This window comes from Poeciliopsis prolifica, unplaced genomic scaffold, assembly GCF_027474105.1.
Source record: "Poeciliopsis prolifica strain line A6 unplaced genomic scaffold, Auburn_PproV2 SCAFFOLD014, whole genome shotgun sequence".
Classification (NCBI taxonomy): domain Eukaryota; kingdom Metazoa; phylum Chordata; class Actinopteri; order Cyprinodontiformes; family Poeciliidae; genus Poeciliopsis; species Poeciliopsis prolifica.
This window is the reverse complement of record NW_026562389.1, coordinates 438374-455846: the sequence shown is the minus strand read 5'-3', so window position 1 is coordinate 455846 and position 17473 is coordinate 438374. Positions and strand designations below refer to the sequence as shown.

Below are 17473 nucleotides of genomic sequence, written 5' to 3'. Positions count from 1 at the left end.
GGCAAGGTAGTTTCAATTTAAAGTATAAATAAGTGGTACCCAAAGTCGGTCCTTGAGGGCCGGCATCCTGCAGGTTTCAGCTCTCTCCCTGGTGGTAATAACAACCTTTTCAGTGTGTCAGTGTTCTTCTTAGGCCTTTTGAGTCATCATTGGATCCAGATGTTAAATCAGGGAGAGAACTAAAACATGCAGGATGACGGCCCTCATGGACCGACTTTGGGCACCCCCTGGTATAAATGTTTCCATCTTTTCCATTGGCTTTGGTAATACCGCCCCCTACAGGCTGAAAGAAAGATTACCAGGAGGTACGGCTCTGAATTTAATGTGCCTTTCTTCACAAAGTGATAAAAAAAGAAAGAAGAAAAAAGATCAAATAAACAGAAATATTGAACAGAAATTTATTCAAACATCCCAGTAACTTAACATCCAAAAATGACTACAGATTTAGTGACCTATCACTACCAGTGCATAAGGTTTTGAGAAATACCAACATTCCACCACAGATCAGTATTTAAAACAAGGTGACTAGAAAAGATGCAAAAACCAAAACGCAACTGCATATCTAAGATATTTTAGTAAACCATTCAGGTGTTTTCAAATTATCTGTTCGATCCAATTAACACAAATAGAAAATAAGGAATTAAAAATACTGGTAAAGCAGATCAGTAAATTATCAATAAATTTAAATGCTTTAAAATATAAAAGTAAGATTATTTATTGATTTGATATTATGACTCTGCAACAAACCATTGATAATCCATAGTAAAGTTGTGTTTCAATGGTATGTGTGAATAAACAAAAAATAAATCTCAGAAAACCAAACCAATTTAATCAAGTGCATCAGGTTTACTCTGGAGTCAAAATCAAAATGAAACTAGAAATATGGGTGCTTATTGTTTATTTTGTAAACAATCCAATTAGCCAGAACAAGACTGATTCAAATTACAATTTTAACCCAATAATAAAGAAAGTATTTGTTGGAAAAAACCCAAAAACTTTTAAAACAAATTTACAACAGTGTTGCATAAAACTAAAAAGAACACAAGGCTACGGGATAAATATGCCATTACACTTTAAAACAGAAAAAGGCAGGACTACATAAACCACTAAACACAAATTGGAGAAGGTTGTGAAGTTAAAATTGATGGCTTCACCACCTTCAGACAGAAAATGCACAACTCAAATAAAACAGTACAACTCCTTGATTTAATCTTGGTGATAAATCAAGGCATTAATTAGCTGATATTGCATGGAGTTAATTGAAATTAAACTGCTTTACTAATTAATTCTTTCATAGGTATTTGGTTACTTAAGTGTGATGAATGTACAAACCAAAGTTTTGTGCAGGAGTGTTAAATTAGTATGAATGATGGTCTTTCTCTGGCATCATCCTCTCAAATGACTTATTTAAAATGAAAAGCTGACAATAACCAAAACAATTTTCTTTAGCTCACCTAATGGAATAAATGAATCTATTTATTCTATCAGTAAACAGATTTATTTATTAATAAATAGATTTATTTGGTCAAATAAAATCTTTGTGGAGAGCTACCTTTGCATCAAGTGTGATTCCAGAGATGAAGATTGGAGAAATATCCATAAATCCCAAGACTGAGTACATTTTGTTTTCTACAAACTGCATTTTGAAAAATGCAGCAAATGGGGAAGGGTAAAAGACTGACACTACAAAAACACAAATAAAACAAGAACATAACTCAAGGTCTGTTTTAACCACAGGCCATCTTGACCTGTTTTTAATAACCACATCGTCTTGCCCCTCCTGTCTTACTTAACCCCTCAACACAATTTTTGCCACAAGAGTTACTTGCATGAAGTTTTTAAGAACCACAGTGCTGATCAGGAAGGAAATATCAGAATGTTTGATATGAGCAAACCTTCACATCAGCACTGCCGTTGTTATTCACTCTATGCTATGCACGCCTGCTCAGATATTAACAAAAAGTGATGAACCAGGTCCTGCAGCCCAAACTCTGTTACGATCCAACTCGTGTCATGGTGGTCTTCTTGTCCGAGAAGAAACTTCTGAGCAGGACCACCTGGCTGATGCTGACCACAAGCAGGATAATGGCCTCTCCGATAGACCAGAAGGCAACCCGGGTGTTCAGGTCCTCCGCCCGACTGCGCCCCTGTGCCTCTCGGAGGCGGAAGTGCGTCTGGTAGTCTATGACGGACTTCAGTGCCTCATGGATAGACACGCAGGCTGATTCCATCTGGTACAAGTAAATGAATTGAAGGCAAATTGATTTAGGACCTTTAGTTGGGACAGAAAAGTTTTTCAATTTTCAAGATAAGCTGAAAATGAAACAGGGAAGAACTTAAACTCTGGCATAACTGCTTTTGGGGGCTTGCACCTCTGACAACAAAAACACATTGTAGGAATATTTGGACGGAAATAATTTAGGAAATCCAACCCAAATAATGGTTCAAGTTCACTGCTGAAGAAGAACTTAGCTGTTACTTTAATATGTTTATTTCATTTTAATAATGTATTATGTGGTCATATGGATATTATAAACATTAATTTCATTTATAAAACACTTTAACACCAGCCACAGCTGAAACAATGCTGAACATGAGTGATCAATAAGATGTAGAAAGCATAAAGTGAAAAAGCTAAGCACACAAAAAATTTAAAACAATGAATTCAAAATATAATAAGGATAAAATCATTATGACTGTTGTCATCATTCTTGTGATAAGTCTACTCTTCTAAGCAGGCTTCTACCAGACTAACTTTAATGTCAACATGGTGGTTTTGAATTGTCAATGTATTGAAGTGTTATTATTTGTCAGTGTTATCCACATAGTTACAATCTCTGCCACACATCAACACACCTAAAACTTACCTGAGTGAGAGCAGTGACTCTGTTCTCATTGGGGAAGAGAGGAGGATCATCACCGACTTGGAAATCAAAGTAAACGGTCTTGTGTGTGAAAGTGGAGAACTCGTTGCTGAAGCAGAACTTGAAAGTGCCATTCTTGGCAGCTGTAAAGGTAAAACTGTCATATTGCTTTTTCATCTCCTTGTAAAGTGTAGTGCCGTCTGGGTCCTCTAGGCGGCAGTCTACGTCATAGTGACCACCAGTTACAACCTGCGAGAACAAAGAGAAGAAGAATTTTTTTTTTTTTTTAAACAAAAACATCCTCGTGCAGAATAGTGATTTGATTAGGTATTGTGTTCGATAGATTAACACCAACGACTCGCTAATGACAGTCCAAAACAAATCTGTTAGATTTATAGAAACTTTAATGTATTTTTACATATTAAGCATAAGTGATACATCATATACTGACTTCATCAAGTCCGAAAGCAATTCTGTGACAGAATATAATCTATCACAATGATTAAAGGCAATACTTTGTCAATCCAGAGCCTGTCAATTCTGAAACTATTCTGAGACGGAAGTCCTTGCCCTAACTTCAAGGCAGAGCTTAGTAATCCTGTTAAGAAAGTAAAGTTCAACCGTCTGAATCTGGAATCAAATGTTCTTGATCTTGTCTCATGCCTATAGGTAAGGGTTTAAACAGACAAACTCGTGAACTCAGACCTTTGGTTTTTGGCTCTGCTGTTGCTTCTTCTTCTTTTTTTTTTTTTAGAAAAAAAACATGACAGATCAAACTGTTGGCCATCTGATTGAGGACCAGGCCCCAATCTATTAATCTCCCACTTCCTCCGATCATCATTCATAAACCACACAATAAGATTCTTAAAGTGTTCCACTACTAGCCCTGAGAGATCCACTACCTTTTCCAGTTGAGAAATGTATGATCTCATAATTTATTTAAAAAAATTTAGAATGTGTTTGTCTCATTTTTTTCTTGCCAGCTCGAGTTTAAATTTGTGTTTCTTGGTAGGTATAGTTTTTGTTTTTTACCTTTAGAAGATTTAGCACATTTGTATTGTGTTTCCATGTTTATAAATGTGCATTGTTACACTACAATCAAGTAAAAATGCGAAATAACCAATTAACCATGCTTAGCTTCATCACATTCCAGGAAGGGGCCATTGGCTTAGTTGTAGCTGCCAACAACTTCATCTATTCTTTATCAGTGAAATACTTTGTCATGTCCTTCTGTATTTAAACTAATCTCCCTCCTGGATAAAGCTATTAAAGGGGCCGAAACTGCCACAAACTATGTCCCATGTATTGCACACAGGCTCAGAGCTCATCTGTTTAGCTGTGTTTTTACTCCTAGAAGAGACAAGAAAACCACACAGTATTGGAAATTTTCTTTGAATTTAGTTAACAATACTATTATTAAATACCAATAAAAACGTTACAGGTGAACTCAATTACACCTGTTACATGACAAACGCTATCATAATTATGAATACCTGAAACTCCAGGGTGCACTTGGTGCCGGTGATGATGTCCTCGTAGAAACACTGTTTGGCGTTGTCAGGCAGCTCGAAGGTTAGCTCGGAGCCCATTACCCACCCGCAGAGCAGCTGGGCCCATAGCACCTGCAGCAGCAACCGAAGCGACCTGAACATCCTGGACACCGACAGCCAATCGCTATAACCTAAACACCAAAGAAACAACCAAATATAAACATAATGTCGAAACCTGTAAAAACGGTGGGAGAAACAGGACTTTAACGGTGATTAAAACAGACCCGGACGTTGATATAAGAGGTAAGCGCTTAGCTTAAAGCTAACTAGCCACCTTTCTGAGCTACGTAATTTAGAAGCACAAAGCAACTTCTAATTTTTACGGACTTTATATTGTTGACTAACTCGAAGTTTTATACATATAAATGTATACCAAGTCAAGACAAACTTAACAACGGCATGTTTTTAATTCAGTATTTGGTCTCAGTCTGAATTACCGACTCACCTAAAGTCTTCACCCGGATGTAACTGAAGCTACGAAGACGTATTACAAACGTGAGAGGAGATTGGCTGTCATCGATGAAACACCCGCCTCTCTGTCGCTCTCATTGGCCAAAAATGTTAAAAGGGCCGTGTCATTGATGTCATGTGGGCCACGTCTTCCGACAGGCGAGCGGAACGCATCTTCTTTCTCAACATATTCCAACGTGGCTCTTGATGAGTTGACAGTTGTTACACCATTTCCTTCAGTTGTTTTTAAAAAAGTTTCAGTTATTTTTAAGATACTCAGAAGACTTCAGATTTAGTTGTGTGCACACAAACTAAATGTACAGTTTGTTAATACTGTGTTCCTTCAATTAAATGATATACTAATAGGAGACGATTATTTACCATTTACACCTGTTATAAATAAAGCATGAGATTGAATAAATATATAAGTTGGCCACATATCTTTTTTTCATGGTGTCCTTACTGTACAGTCTCTTATTGTTATTGTTCAGATTATAGATTTACCTTAGTTTAAATTGCGATTCTTTAATATACCTTTAACTTGCTGCTGGTGCACCTGAATTTACCCACTTCAAATTCTATTCTACTCCAGCAAAAACACATTTAATAGGCTGTGAACAATTTTTGTGAAGTGCTAATAAAAATCTATAGCAAATTTGTTGTTTTTATAGTTTTTCATCATTAAAATATTATTTTCTAATTAATTACAAATTGTATCAATATTTGTTCTGGTTTATAATAAAACTATAATAATAAAACCAGATGTAAATCATCTGGTTCCAGTTGCCAGCATTTGTATTTAGCCTTCATGGCTAAATACTGAAAGCCTTCATGGCTAAATACTGAAAGAGAAAACCTGAAGTATTCTGACCATGCCCCCCTCTCTAATAATCATTGAGGTTGCAAATTTTGTTTCTCTTCTGGCATTTTAGTGCATAAGTATGTAAAAATCTAAAAATAATAATTACCAAAAGTAAGTTATGCATACTTTTGCATCTAATACACTTTTACCCAATTATGATTTTTATTTATTATCATTTGTTTTTCTTTCATCAACCCATCCGGCTCTCCCATGGGTCCCTATGTTCAGACAGAAAGATAGGGTGGATTTTTGAGTACATAATTAACATGTGTCAGCAGTCTTCCTCCAAAGATGTGGAAGATTGAGGTTGAGAATATGAGAAAGTACTTGAGGTTTGAAGACAGAAAAGTGGAAACAGATATTTATAAACAGAATAATAATGGTGCATTTTAGAGAAAATGATTAACATTAACACGTCGTTGTGCAATAAAAACGACTTAAATACATATTACAATATTGTAAGCTACAAATGAATTAAAAGCGATACAATGATATAACCTCAACACAACCCAACAACCCTGCATGATTCATGCTAAATTAGTCTCGCAGTCAGCATTGACAATTTTGACCCTAAAACCAAGTCTCGCGATATCTAGTACGAGATTACAGTGAAGGGAGGGCTGCATGGAGAACTGAAAAGACAAAACAAAGCCCCCACATTTCAACTAACAGGCGCTGGTCGCTTTTTTATTTTATGATTATTTTTTTATTCACCAAAAACAGGTTTCACTCGTTTCTTGTATTCTCTTCAATTTAACAGCAATATTAAGTCGATTTTGCATGATGCCAAGTAGCACGTCTTTGTTGGAGGCCGATGAGGGAGAGTCCGAGGTCCCACCACCGCTCGTGCACGCTTTCGCCGGTATGGGCCTCGACGAGCACCACGGCAGCCAGAGCCAGGCTCCTGAACAACCGGAGGAGAGTGTTTCCTTTCACCATCAGCTCTCTACAGTATCCCATTTCAGCATCCTCGGTACGGTCCTTGACTTGAAGCCTCTCCCGCTGCATCGGCCGCCCTCGGGGGATGAAGCGAACAAAACGGCAGAGGACGAAGAGCTCGAAGGGATAGCGGCCACTTCTTCAGGCGCGTTGCTAGCAAAGGCCCACCGTAATCAGCACCTCCCATCGGGGCAGAGCGGCACCGCGATGGAGCCGCCGCATGTCGAGACGGTATTGTTGTACAACGGAGAGGAGCGAGATGATAGCGGCGTTGGCGGCGGCAGCGCGCTAACCCCGGCGGCCAGCATGGTGATGCTCCCACCCGGTGTGTACGGGGAGTCGGGCTTCGAGGCCGAGCATTCGCTTTTGACCCGGAGAAAGAGCGTCAACACGACCGAATGTGTGGCTGTGCCGAGCTCCGAGCATGTCGCTGAGATTGTGGGGAGGCAGGGTAAGGGTTTTCCCGTCGATTGGTTTGTTCATGAGCCAACAATAAACTCCTCATGGTATCTCTTCAAAACTTTGTCAAGAGAGGGGGGAAAGGTTTTACGTGAAATAAAATGTATAAAGTTTTAAAAGAAGTTAACTGATGAATTGTTCAGCACCTTTAGGTACAACGCTTTTGAAGTTAGCATCCGGTTCGAAGCCGCCGACACGCTTCTTAAATAAAGCGATATTTCGCTGCATTTAACGACTGATACTTCATTGTTGGTCCTGTCTGGGTCAAATTGCAAAATCTGTAGAATAGTTGAACTTGAGCTAAAGCTAATTTTAGTTTTACGCGGGATTTGCCATTTGGTAACCACGAAGTTTAAAAACTCAAAACAACATCTTAGCTTTTTGGTCTGCTGTATTAAAATGTTGCAGTTTCAAATATGCAGAGTTGGAGGCACAAAATCTTTTTGGTCGTGAAACATTTTTTTTCAAGACTCAAGACAGGGAAGTGCAAAGACTAAAACACCGAAACCTTAAATATATATATTTTTAAGATGGAACTTAAAATTCACAAGCTGTTTGTTTATTGTCAGGTCAAAACCCATCCTGTAAAATGCCTGTTTTAAGTTAGACCTGTGTCATTGTCAGAGACACCAAAGACATCTAAATGTAAGGATTTGCATATGTTTTACTATAAAATATATTATCCATGTCAGAATTTAATTATTTCTAACCTTGAAGCTAATGTGGAAAGGGTAATTTCTTGAATTCAGTGGAAATTACCCTTTAACCGAGTGCCAAATGGGAAGCCTCAAATCACACGCTGACTTCAATGTTGTTTGGCTCCTGCGGTTGGCGTTAGCTCAAGCTAAAGTAGCTTTCCCTGCTAACTGGGTCAACACCACCCTGACCCAACATTTTTTTTAAAAAAAGTTTACATATCAACTTTGTCCGTAAACCAACTGTCTCCAACCTCCAGTTCTTTTGAATGACTTAATATTCTGAGTATTTTTATGGGCTTTTTGAACTGCGAGAGCATCCGCGGCTGATTATTGTCGTGCTTCTACCCGGCTTCGCTTTGTCTCGGAGCAGAAAAGAAAGAACAGAGCTGGTCACCATTGCTGTGCCACATCAGCTGTTGAAGATTTAGCGTGCTCTTTGCTCGTTATTGAGGTTTTGCGTCTCATAATAGCAACACAAGATCAAGATATGTGTTTAAGCAATGTAATTTTCCTTTATGTTGGGCTTCACATAATCTCCATGCAGATCAAACTGGTCGTGTGAGTGTTATGTAGTGTTTTAGATCAGGTGGGGGAGGGTGCTTGGTGTTGACAACAACAGGAAATGGCTCTGGTAATAATGTTGGACTCTCAACCACTGCTAAAAGGAATATTTAATTCATAAGCCCAGCTACTTGGATGTGGAAATAATGACTGGAAAGGAGACTGGACACCACTAAAACAAAACTCAGCCAGAGGAAATTTATCATTCAGAAACCTTTTGGCCCTAAAATAGAGGGTTGTAAAATGTTTATATTAAGAGACCTTATTCCTTTTTTTGTTGCTGTTTCTTTTATTTCCTTGCTTTGTTCTTTCCTTATTTCTGTTTAATTTACTTCTTTCCTGTCTGTCTTTTCTTATTCCTCTCACCCTTTCCCATTTTTTGTCCTCAGTTTTTTCCTTCAGCATGTCTTCTTTTACATTCCTTTTTTGTCCTTCTTTCTCTCCTTGCCTTTCCTGTATTGTTTCCTAACATTTTGGTTCTTTCCTATTTTGCTTTCTTTGTTTCCCTCTTTTTGTCTTCCCTTCCTTCCTTCAACTGACACAAGAACAACAATTTATGTTCAGTTCCTTTTTTAGCCCCTTTAAAAGCAAAATTTTCTATCTTTTTGTCTTTTAGATAAGAAACATGAACAGGCATCAGTTTGTTTGCGACCATTGACTGGTTTTGTTGACTAGAAAATGTCAAACAGAAACTAACACTGCAAGTTTTGATGGTTAATATAAAATCTAAGCTGTAAAATATATAGGAAAAAAATCCCAGAATTAACACAACAGCATGCAAGAATTGACTAAAACTCTCTGTTTTAGTCATGGTCCGTAGATCTTCATCTCAATATAAATTTACAAGCTGCATCAGAGCTTTTTTTTGTGTGACCTTGTGATGTTCCTCCAGGCTGTAAGATCAAGGCACTTCGAGCCAAAACAAACACCTACATAAAGACGCCAGTGAGGGGAGAGCAACCCGTCTTCGTTGTGACAGGGCGCAAAGAAGATGTAGCCATGGCTAAGAGAGAGATCCTGTCTGCAGCCGAGCACTTTTCCCTGATCCGAGCCTCCCGGAACAAGACAGGCCCTCTGTCTACTGTGACTGGCTTAGGGGCCCCTGCTCTACCTGGGCAGACAACCATTCAGGTCAGCTTGGATTCACCTATTGATGCCGTTGTTCTCGTCTACTGTCTTTTTAAAAGCTGGTTACATTAAAAAGGTGGTAATGTTTCTGTGTTTTCTTTCTTTCTTTTTTTTAATTTTTTTATTTTTTTTTGCTCCATCAGGTGCGCGTTCCATATCGCGTAGTTGGTCTGGTTGTGGGCCCCAAAGGTGAGCTGATCCCATAAATGTTTCTGTGCTCCATTTACTTGAAATCATCTTGTAGAAAGAATCAAAGTATAACCAATTGCATCTGTTCTGCTACTTTTTTTGCTTAAGTATTGAAAAACAAGCAAGTTTTTTTTTCAAATAAATGCTTATCTCATTTTCCTTTCTTCTTGAAAATAACCCTATAAAAATGTGCTAGGAAACAGCATGAGAATATCAGTTTATGGAGCCAGTTTCCAAGTATTAGAAAACTCAGTGACCTGCAAGCTCATAGCTATCCTGCCTTTGAAGTTCTTTGATTACTTCAGTTGTCTTTCACTCCCCTGAACATCCTTATCCTCAATATCTCTTGAGTTTATATGTCTGAAATTAATCTCTAAACCAGCGTTTCCCAACCTTGGCCCTCAAGGCACACTGCTCTGCATGTTCTAGGTGTTTTCTTACTTCAGCCCAGCTGATTTAAATTGATGGCAGAATAACAGGTGTTTTCTGAACTTTAGTCAGCTGAATCAGGAGTATTAAAGGAGAGAAACCTCTAAAACATGCAGGGTAGTTTGCCTTGAGGACCAGGATTGGGAAACTGCTTTAAACTATTCTCGGTAAGCTAAATATACGAGATAAGAACAGTAAAAAGTCCAAAAGTTGCTTATTTTTTTCCTAACGTGGGGAATACACAGAAGTGCTCTGGCTATATTTCAAGACATCTGTTCATTTGCCTTTATTTAGTGTTGCCCTTTTCAAAGCCTTCTGTCCTCAGACTGGATTTTAGTGTTTTGCACTTCAGCTAGGTGAGTCATCAGAGCAGCTTACAGTTAAAAGCAGTAATTATTTCACAGCTGGATTTCTTTAAAGCCAGGGGTTGTTGTAATCATCACTGCCATCTGAAGGAGAGTAATTACTGAATGTAGAGGGCTTTTTTGCTGAATTTTGGTGTTACTTTGCTTGTGGTTTTCCCAGCTTCTCCAGCTGCATTTTATGATGGCTCTGTTTTTCGTCCAGACATCTGCACATCATTAATGCTTTACACTTTTTGTCCTACTCGGCAGATTGTGTTCTTTCGGTAATTTAGAAAAATTATTTGGAACATTAATTTTACCCTTTTAGTTTTCAATCACTTTTGGCTTTTAATTTGTTTTACTTTCTCTTATGCAACATGTATTATGTTATATCATCTGTGGAGCACCCATGGTAGATTCTGACCTGTAAAAGGTACAACATAAATAAAGTTTAATTACTTGTAACATAAAAAAAAATCTTAATTTTGGTTTACCCATTTTCATTCGGTAGCAAATGGATAAACCAAACTTTCTTCCCCCGGCTTGAAAAACCTAATTAAAATTAAAATCTAGTTAGAAAAATTTTATTTCCCCTCTGCAGTAGATGTTGGAAGGGAATAAGCAGACCGATGAGGAAAAGGGAACAGATGCTCAAATGGCCACTCAAAGTATGTGTGAGGCCATAGCGACCCACTGAATCTTTTGAGCCTTCTCAGGGAACAGTTTGCACAGCTTCACCAAAATGATGAATTGGAAAAATGTTTCCTGCTATAACGTGGTAGAGTGAGAACTTGGTGTAACCGTGATGGTACCGATCCATCCTGTCTTGGAAATGGTTCTAGCTAGTGGTGGTAACTGAATTAGACATTTCTAACCCCAAAGACTCTTAAGAATATTGAGTTTTTTTCCCTTGTGCTTTTGAGTTGGAGGTGGCTTCATGGAGTCCAACTTATACCATCAATTTTCATGTTAATCTGTCCTCCAGGAGCGACCATCAAGCGCATTCAGCAGCAGACGCATACCTACATCGTGACTCCAAGTCGGGACAAAGAGCCGGTGTTCGAGGTCACGGGAATGCCAGAGAACGTGGACCGGGCGAGGGAGGAAATCGAGGCGCACATCGCCCTGCGCACCGGCAGCTGTGGGGGCGTCGAGGCTCCTGGCGTGGATAACAGCGATTTCCAATTCAACGGGACCGACGTCAGCTTTGAGACCTCCCTGAACCCCGTTGGTGTGGGGGAGGTCGGGTGGCTTCACGCAGGCGCGTCGTCGCCAAGCAGTGGAAGCCTGTTGCCGGTTAGCATCAGTGGTTCTCAGCGGGTCAATAGCAATATCAGCAGCACCGTCAGGATGTCTTCCACCTACCGCAACGACAGCTCCAGCTCTCTGGGCAGCGGCTCCAGCTCCGCTGATTCTTTCTACGGCGGCGGGAACGGGAACCGGATGGCCGACTTCAGCCCAACCTTCCCCTTCAACGCCAACGCCAACAACAACAACAACAACAACAACAGTACAAGCAGCAGCAGCACAAGTTTCTGGTTCGGCGACGGGCTTCTCAGTGTGGGGTCTGAAGAGCTCTTCAGTCTGGGAGGCGGAGGGTCCTCCTCAGGGTTCGAGCCCTTAACCATTTCCACTGCCCATACCTCGCAGTCCGCTGCACCACCGCACATCTGGAGCCCCTTTGTGGACCAGCCGTCACTTCAGGCCTTCGATTCCCTGCAGTCCCAGGTAAATTATTCTGCAGACGTCGAGCCGGTCTTCAACCCGAGTTAGATTCCAGGGATGCCAATAACGTTTATTTTACTTATCAGTTGTTCTACTGATTATTCAGACAATTAGTTGGATACAAAATTTGGCACATTCTGCTGACTTTTCATTTAATCCCGTAAGTCTTTTGTGTACATTTATAGAAATGCATAAAACAACAATACAAATAAACAGATAATTCAATTCCTTTTTTTAAACAGCCAAATAAACATTTTACTGCCAAAAATGCAACATAGTATTCCTTTGTTGTATGCTTCATCATTTGATTAATGTACCTTTTACTTTAAATACCTCTTACTATGGATTACAATAAAATCTCCCCCCCCCAAAAAAAAAATCATCAAGGCACACACATCATTCAACCAGACATAAAACTATACTCATATTTTGTTTTCAACCTCCACTGAAGTTTATTTCATACTTCAGGTTGCAACAAAACACACTACCAGCCATAATAACAGTGAGACACTTTAGTGTAAATGTTTTTTTTTTTATTCATCCATACTGCTTCCTGCGCCCCACACTTTGGGAACAACTGCATTAACCGATTAATTGAATAGGAATAAATTATATGTAACTTAATTTACCCAGCTAAAGCTAAAACTGCAACTTGGGAAGTTTTGGTTTTGAACATATAATGATTTTTTATTTTATTTTTTTTAATACTAACTGAAGTTTGCATTCTCCAGTTTGCAGTTGATTACTAAATTAGTTGATTATTTCAATAATCGATTAATTAGATTAATCGTTTCAGCTCTATTAGATTCACAGCTGTGATTGTCTACAGACTGCTTCTGTTCATCTCTGCAGACCAGCCAGCCTGGCACCCCACGCCTCTCCCCAACCTTTTCTGGGACCGAGGCCTTGGAGCACCCTCAGGCCCAGCGTGTTCACCGAAGGCCTTTCGGGTCGGCCGGGACCCTGGATGCCCACAGGATCCCCTCCTACAGCTCTGCCTTCTCCTCCTCCAGCGAAAGCACCACCTCCACTTCGCCCCCCGACTCCTCCTTCGCCTACCGGCCTGCGCTCGGCTCATCCGGGAGGGTGCAGGAGATATGCATCCAGTGCATGGAGAACCAGGTGATCGCTGCCTTGGTTCCCTGCGGCCATAACCTGTTCTGTCTCGATTGTGCCACACAAATCTGCCAGGGCCCAGAGGCCGTGTGCCCTGTGTGCCTGTCCCCGGCCACGCAGGCCATTCAGCTGCGCAATATGTGATTCGTTTGAATCTATTTTTTTCCCCTTGATGGCTGATTCAGGGGTCATCCTCCCCCTGACACTTCTGGCTCATAGCTTAATGTGTGGGACTTTAAAAACAAGACCCCAAATCAGCATCTAGGTAATTCCTCGCTCCAGCTTTCTCCAGGCTGGTGTTAATTTGACAAAGGTGCAGAGAGTCGGTGAAGTGGGATAGGAAGGGTGTGTGTTTAGGGCATGGGTTTAGGGTGCTGAGCCCGTTCTTGTGCCTGCTATTGTGAAGTCTTCTTGATTGAATAACGGGAGGGTTAGAAGCCCTCTATGTAGCATTGGGAGGGTTGGAACTTTTTTTTTCCCTTTCTCATCCTAATTTTTTTTTCCTCTTCCTATTTTATTTTTTTACTTCAAAGTATATTAGGAAAATGTTTGCCTTTAGGGCCAACGCTTTATTTTTTTATTTTTGCCATTTCAGACATTTTATCCCAGACGAAACTTTGAAAGAACAAGAAGCAGGCAGTAAGACTTCATATCAGCTGGCAGTGTAATTAACTTAGTGAGTGCAGCAAGAAGGGAGCCGTCAAGGCACGTTTCTCACGTTTCCGGCTCCTTTAAAAGGGTACGGTTTACGTCCAAATTGTAAATCAATAGTTTTTTCATATGTATGAAAACACTCCAAAGGAGGGTTTTGAAAACTAAGTGGATTAAACCTATAACTGGAAAGTTTTCACACTCCATAAGCAATCGTATATTTGTTCCTTAGACCACGAGGATGTTGTGCTTCTTCAGCATCGTCGCTTGGCTTTCCCGTTCCAATCCAACCAGTTTACGGTAAACTCGTGCCTAATTCCCGAGCGTAAAGGAAGGAGACGAGTGGTTTCAGCTGACACGGTGTTGCTCTGTTTTCAAACAAACTTGTGGCCTTTTTTTTATTTGGAAAGCTTATAATTACCATCACAACACTATCTCCAAAATAAAATCCCAATCTCCCGCTCAAAACAAAAAACCCCACAAGCTGACAGTATCTCTATGAAACAAAGGTAGAGTTGATTGTTTTTATACTTTTTCTTTCCTCTTGTCATAGTTTTTGTTTACATGTTCACACGGGCAAACCATGCGCTGGTTTTCACCTAGAAGGCTAGGGACGTCTTTTGTAACATTCCTCCTCTCTGGTGTCGTCGTTTTTTTTTTTTAAATGTAGATGAGCCTCGTCATTCTTAAAAAGTATCACTTGGGATCAAAACTGGCAGATGTTTCCAGCTGTAATCTTGAACAAATCCCAGTGAAGTAGAAACTGGCTGCTTTTGTTGTACAAGTTTTTATTTCTTATTTTTAAAGCCATCTCGAGAATCTTCTCTTTAACTTGAATGTCGACTTTTACGTGGACCGCTCCATCCCGCACCTGTCCGCTTTATTCCACTGAGATGTGAAACGGAGATGAAGGCCATCCACTGCTTTTTCTTTTTGCGCCTCATCTGCTCGGCCTATGCAAAAAAAAATCATCTCAGTATTTGAACCAGTCCAGAAGAACCGGGTCAGATACAACTCTATAAAGACAGTGTAAGCACAGAGCTCAGATACAGTCGCAGTTACAAAAGTGTTTGTAAAAACTTCTCCCATTTTGTCACATAACACCCACAAATTTAAATTTAGTTGACTGAAATTTTGTATTTGTAGAAGACCGACATAAAGTAGCATACGATCGTGAAGATCATAGTTTATACAAAGCGTGGTATTTGCATTCAGCCCTCTAGAGTCAACACTTCGAAGATTTTGCAACTGAAAAGTGATTGAAATTTGCAACAAAAATGAAGTTCATTCAATTATCAACCATTACTCCAGATTCCCAGTTGGACTCTGTGCCTTTCTAACACATGAAGAAATATTTTATAAAATAATCCCAACCATTCCATTTTCATGTTATTGTCCTGCTGGAAGGTGAACCTGAGCTGCAGTTTCAATATTCAGCAGCTGCTAACAGGTTTTCTGTTCCTGTTTTTTAGCTTCATGTATTTCACATCAAATTCTATGTCCCCATTGAAGAAAAAGCATAACCACATCATGATGCTGCCATTATCTTGGTTCCTGGTTGCCTCGAGGTTTTTTTTCCACCTGTCGTATGTGGGCCAACAATTTTAATCTTGCTCTGGTTTGACGGACTCACCTTGTTCCACCTCCTTGCTGCTTCCTGTCTGGTCTGTCTCCAACTGAGCTTCTGTTTTCAGGGTTTTTACTTTTTCTTAAAGTCTGCCTGCCGTGTTCCCTGGTTTCCATCAAACACCTGGAGCCTTCACAGAACAGCGTTGTTGAGATTTGCTGATTAATTGCCTTCTGGTGACTGTTGATCACACTAGTTTTTATTTCGGGGTATCTGCTTGAAGGGGGCCGAATGCAAATTCCTTTCTCTTTACAATTCTGTATGACTTTGTTGGTTTTTCCCTGAGAAGGTGTCAGACCAGTCAGGGTTTAATGTGACAAAATGTGAAAGCTTTTAGGACTTACTAACACTCAAGAGTGTTTTCTGTTGGATTTCAATCGGGGCTAATCTTCATTTACCTCTCTGAACATCAAGATTTTCTAGTTGTTTTTGTTTCTTAGGATTTTGTGCACTACAAAGCACACACTTGACACACTATTGAGCAGTTAGGACAAACACCTCATCTCACTTCTTCCATGCATGGATTTATTTCTCGTTTCTCAGAACGGTACATACATGTGGAAATCATCTCAAGTATTAGCTTTAAACACCGGTGTCTATAGGTTCCTGTATGACTGAATCGGTTCAGACATTTTGAAGGCGGGGAGGAGGAGGAAGGAGGAGAAGGAGCAGCTGGAACGACTTCACTACATAAGGTCAATCCTGTTGCTTGCTTTTGTTTTTGTGGACGTTGGACTGCAAGTCCCGCCAGCATTCCAGCTGTGATCAGTATTTCAGACCCATCGCGTCGTTTCATCCTAAACTCCTCTGTATCCTCTCCTCCGGGTTCAGTGAACTTTTTTTTGGAAACGGAACCAAACAAGACCCAAAAGTGCAAAAAGAAAGAAAAAGGAAAAAAAAAAAAATCCCACCTCACCTGCATACGTCTTCTCTTTTATCCGTCCCAGTTATTTAAATTCTCTCACCTCTTCAAAGGATCGATCTTTTTATTATTTTCTCTTTCCGCCTGAGGGAATGCAATACACGACCGGCCCTCGGATTATCAACACGAACCTATTGACGTTTCCTTTTTCTTGTTTCTTTTTTCCTTTTTGTGTATGTATTATATAAAAATTACTGTTAATGACTGAGAAATATACAGAACTTATTTTTATTTTGTTACATTTCGTATATACATAAATATATCTATATCAAAATGTTTACAATAATATTTTAAATTTGTTTCTATTTTTACTTTTCCGAGTGATTTTAAGCGAATGAAGAGCTGGAAATCCAGATGATGTTGCAGAGGAGAGCGTCTCAGTGCTATCTGCTTGTAGTCTAGTTAGTAGTTTACAGTATTGATGATGATTAATAGTATTGATAGCTGCCGTTAAACTTAGTTGAAAGTGGAATGTGCATCAAGAGCATGTCTTCATCATTTACCGCCATTGTGGATCTTCACTGCAACTGTAAAAAGGCCAAGGATTCAAGCTGCCTGTCATGTCTGTACACCACCAAAATTAAGAACGGTATACTATTAAGATGTATCTTCGATTATCTATCTCTAATGCATATTGTTCAAAGCTGTACCAACGGTTCAAAGTATTTGCTAATTTTACTACACTTTTGTTATGTATATGTGTAGGAGGAGTCTTAAGGCATATAAATTCTTCAAATTAAGTCAGGAGTTTAAAGCAGACTATATTTTATAATGGCCTTTTAAGTTATTGCGGCCAAAGCACTGATATTATATATTTGCTGTAAAGAGAATTTTAAGAGTTTTATTTTTCTGATATTAAAGTTACGTAATAAAGACGGTTTCATTTTAAGCCACTTCAGATTCCTGTTTTTATTATTTTTTTCTTCTTATAGTCATGTTGTGTTCCGGGTAACTGAAAA

The 17473-nt window shown here is 39.5% G+C and overlaps 2 protein-coding genes across 4 annotated transcripts; one reads left to right on the top strand and one right to left on the bottom strand.

Moving 5' to 3' along the window:
- Nucleotides 1–384: 384 nt before the first annotated feature.
- Nucleotides 385–5074, bottom strand: tmed7 (transmembrane p24 trafficking protein 7). 3 transcript variants are annotated; one of them, XM_055039945.1, is made up of 4 exons: nucleotides 4860–5074; nucleotides 4358–4551; nucleotides 2868–3113; nucleotides 385–2231 (listed from the first exon to the last, which is right to left on the bottom strand). In XM_055039945.1, exons 2-4 carry the CDS (start codon nucleotides 4514–4516, stop codon nucleotides 1995–1997), a joined length of 642 nt encoding a protein of 213 aa, XP_054895920.1. In that variant the 5' UTR covers nucleotides 4517–4551; nucleotides 4860–5074; the 3' UTR covers nucleotides 385–1994. The 3 variants fall into 3 exon arrangements, with proteins under 3 accessions (XP_054895920.1, XP_054895919.1, XP_054895921.1); XM_055039944.1 differs by having other exon boundaries at nucleotides 4358–4545; XM_055039946.1 differs by lacking the exon at nucleotides 4860–5074 and adding an exon at nucleotides 4639–4647 and having other exon boundaries at nucleotides 4358–4545.
- Nucleotides 5075–6340: 1266 nt separating this feature from the next.
- On the top strand, nucleotides 6341–17408 carry LOC129366001 (RNA-binding protein MEX3B-like). Its single transcript, XM_055039593.1, has 5 exons — nucleotides 6341–7116; nucleotides 9276–9514; nucleotides 9655–9700; nucleotides 11459–12201; nucleotides 13051–17408. Exons 1-5 carry the CDS (start codon nucleotides 6507–6509, stop codon nucleotides 13456–13458), a joined length of 2046 nt encoding a protein of 681 aa, XP_054895568.1. The 5' UTR covers nucleotides 6341–6506; the 3' UTR covers nucleotides 13459–17408.
- The last annotated feature ends 65 nt before the right edge of the window (nucleotides 17409–17473 follow it).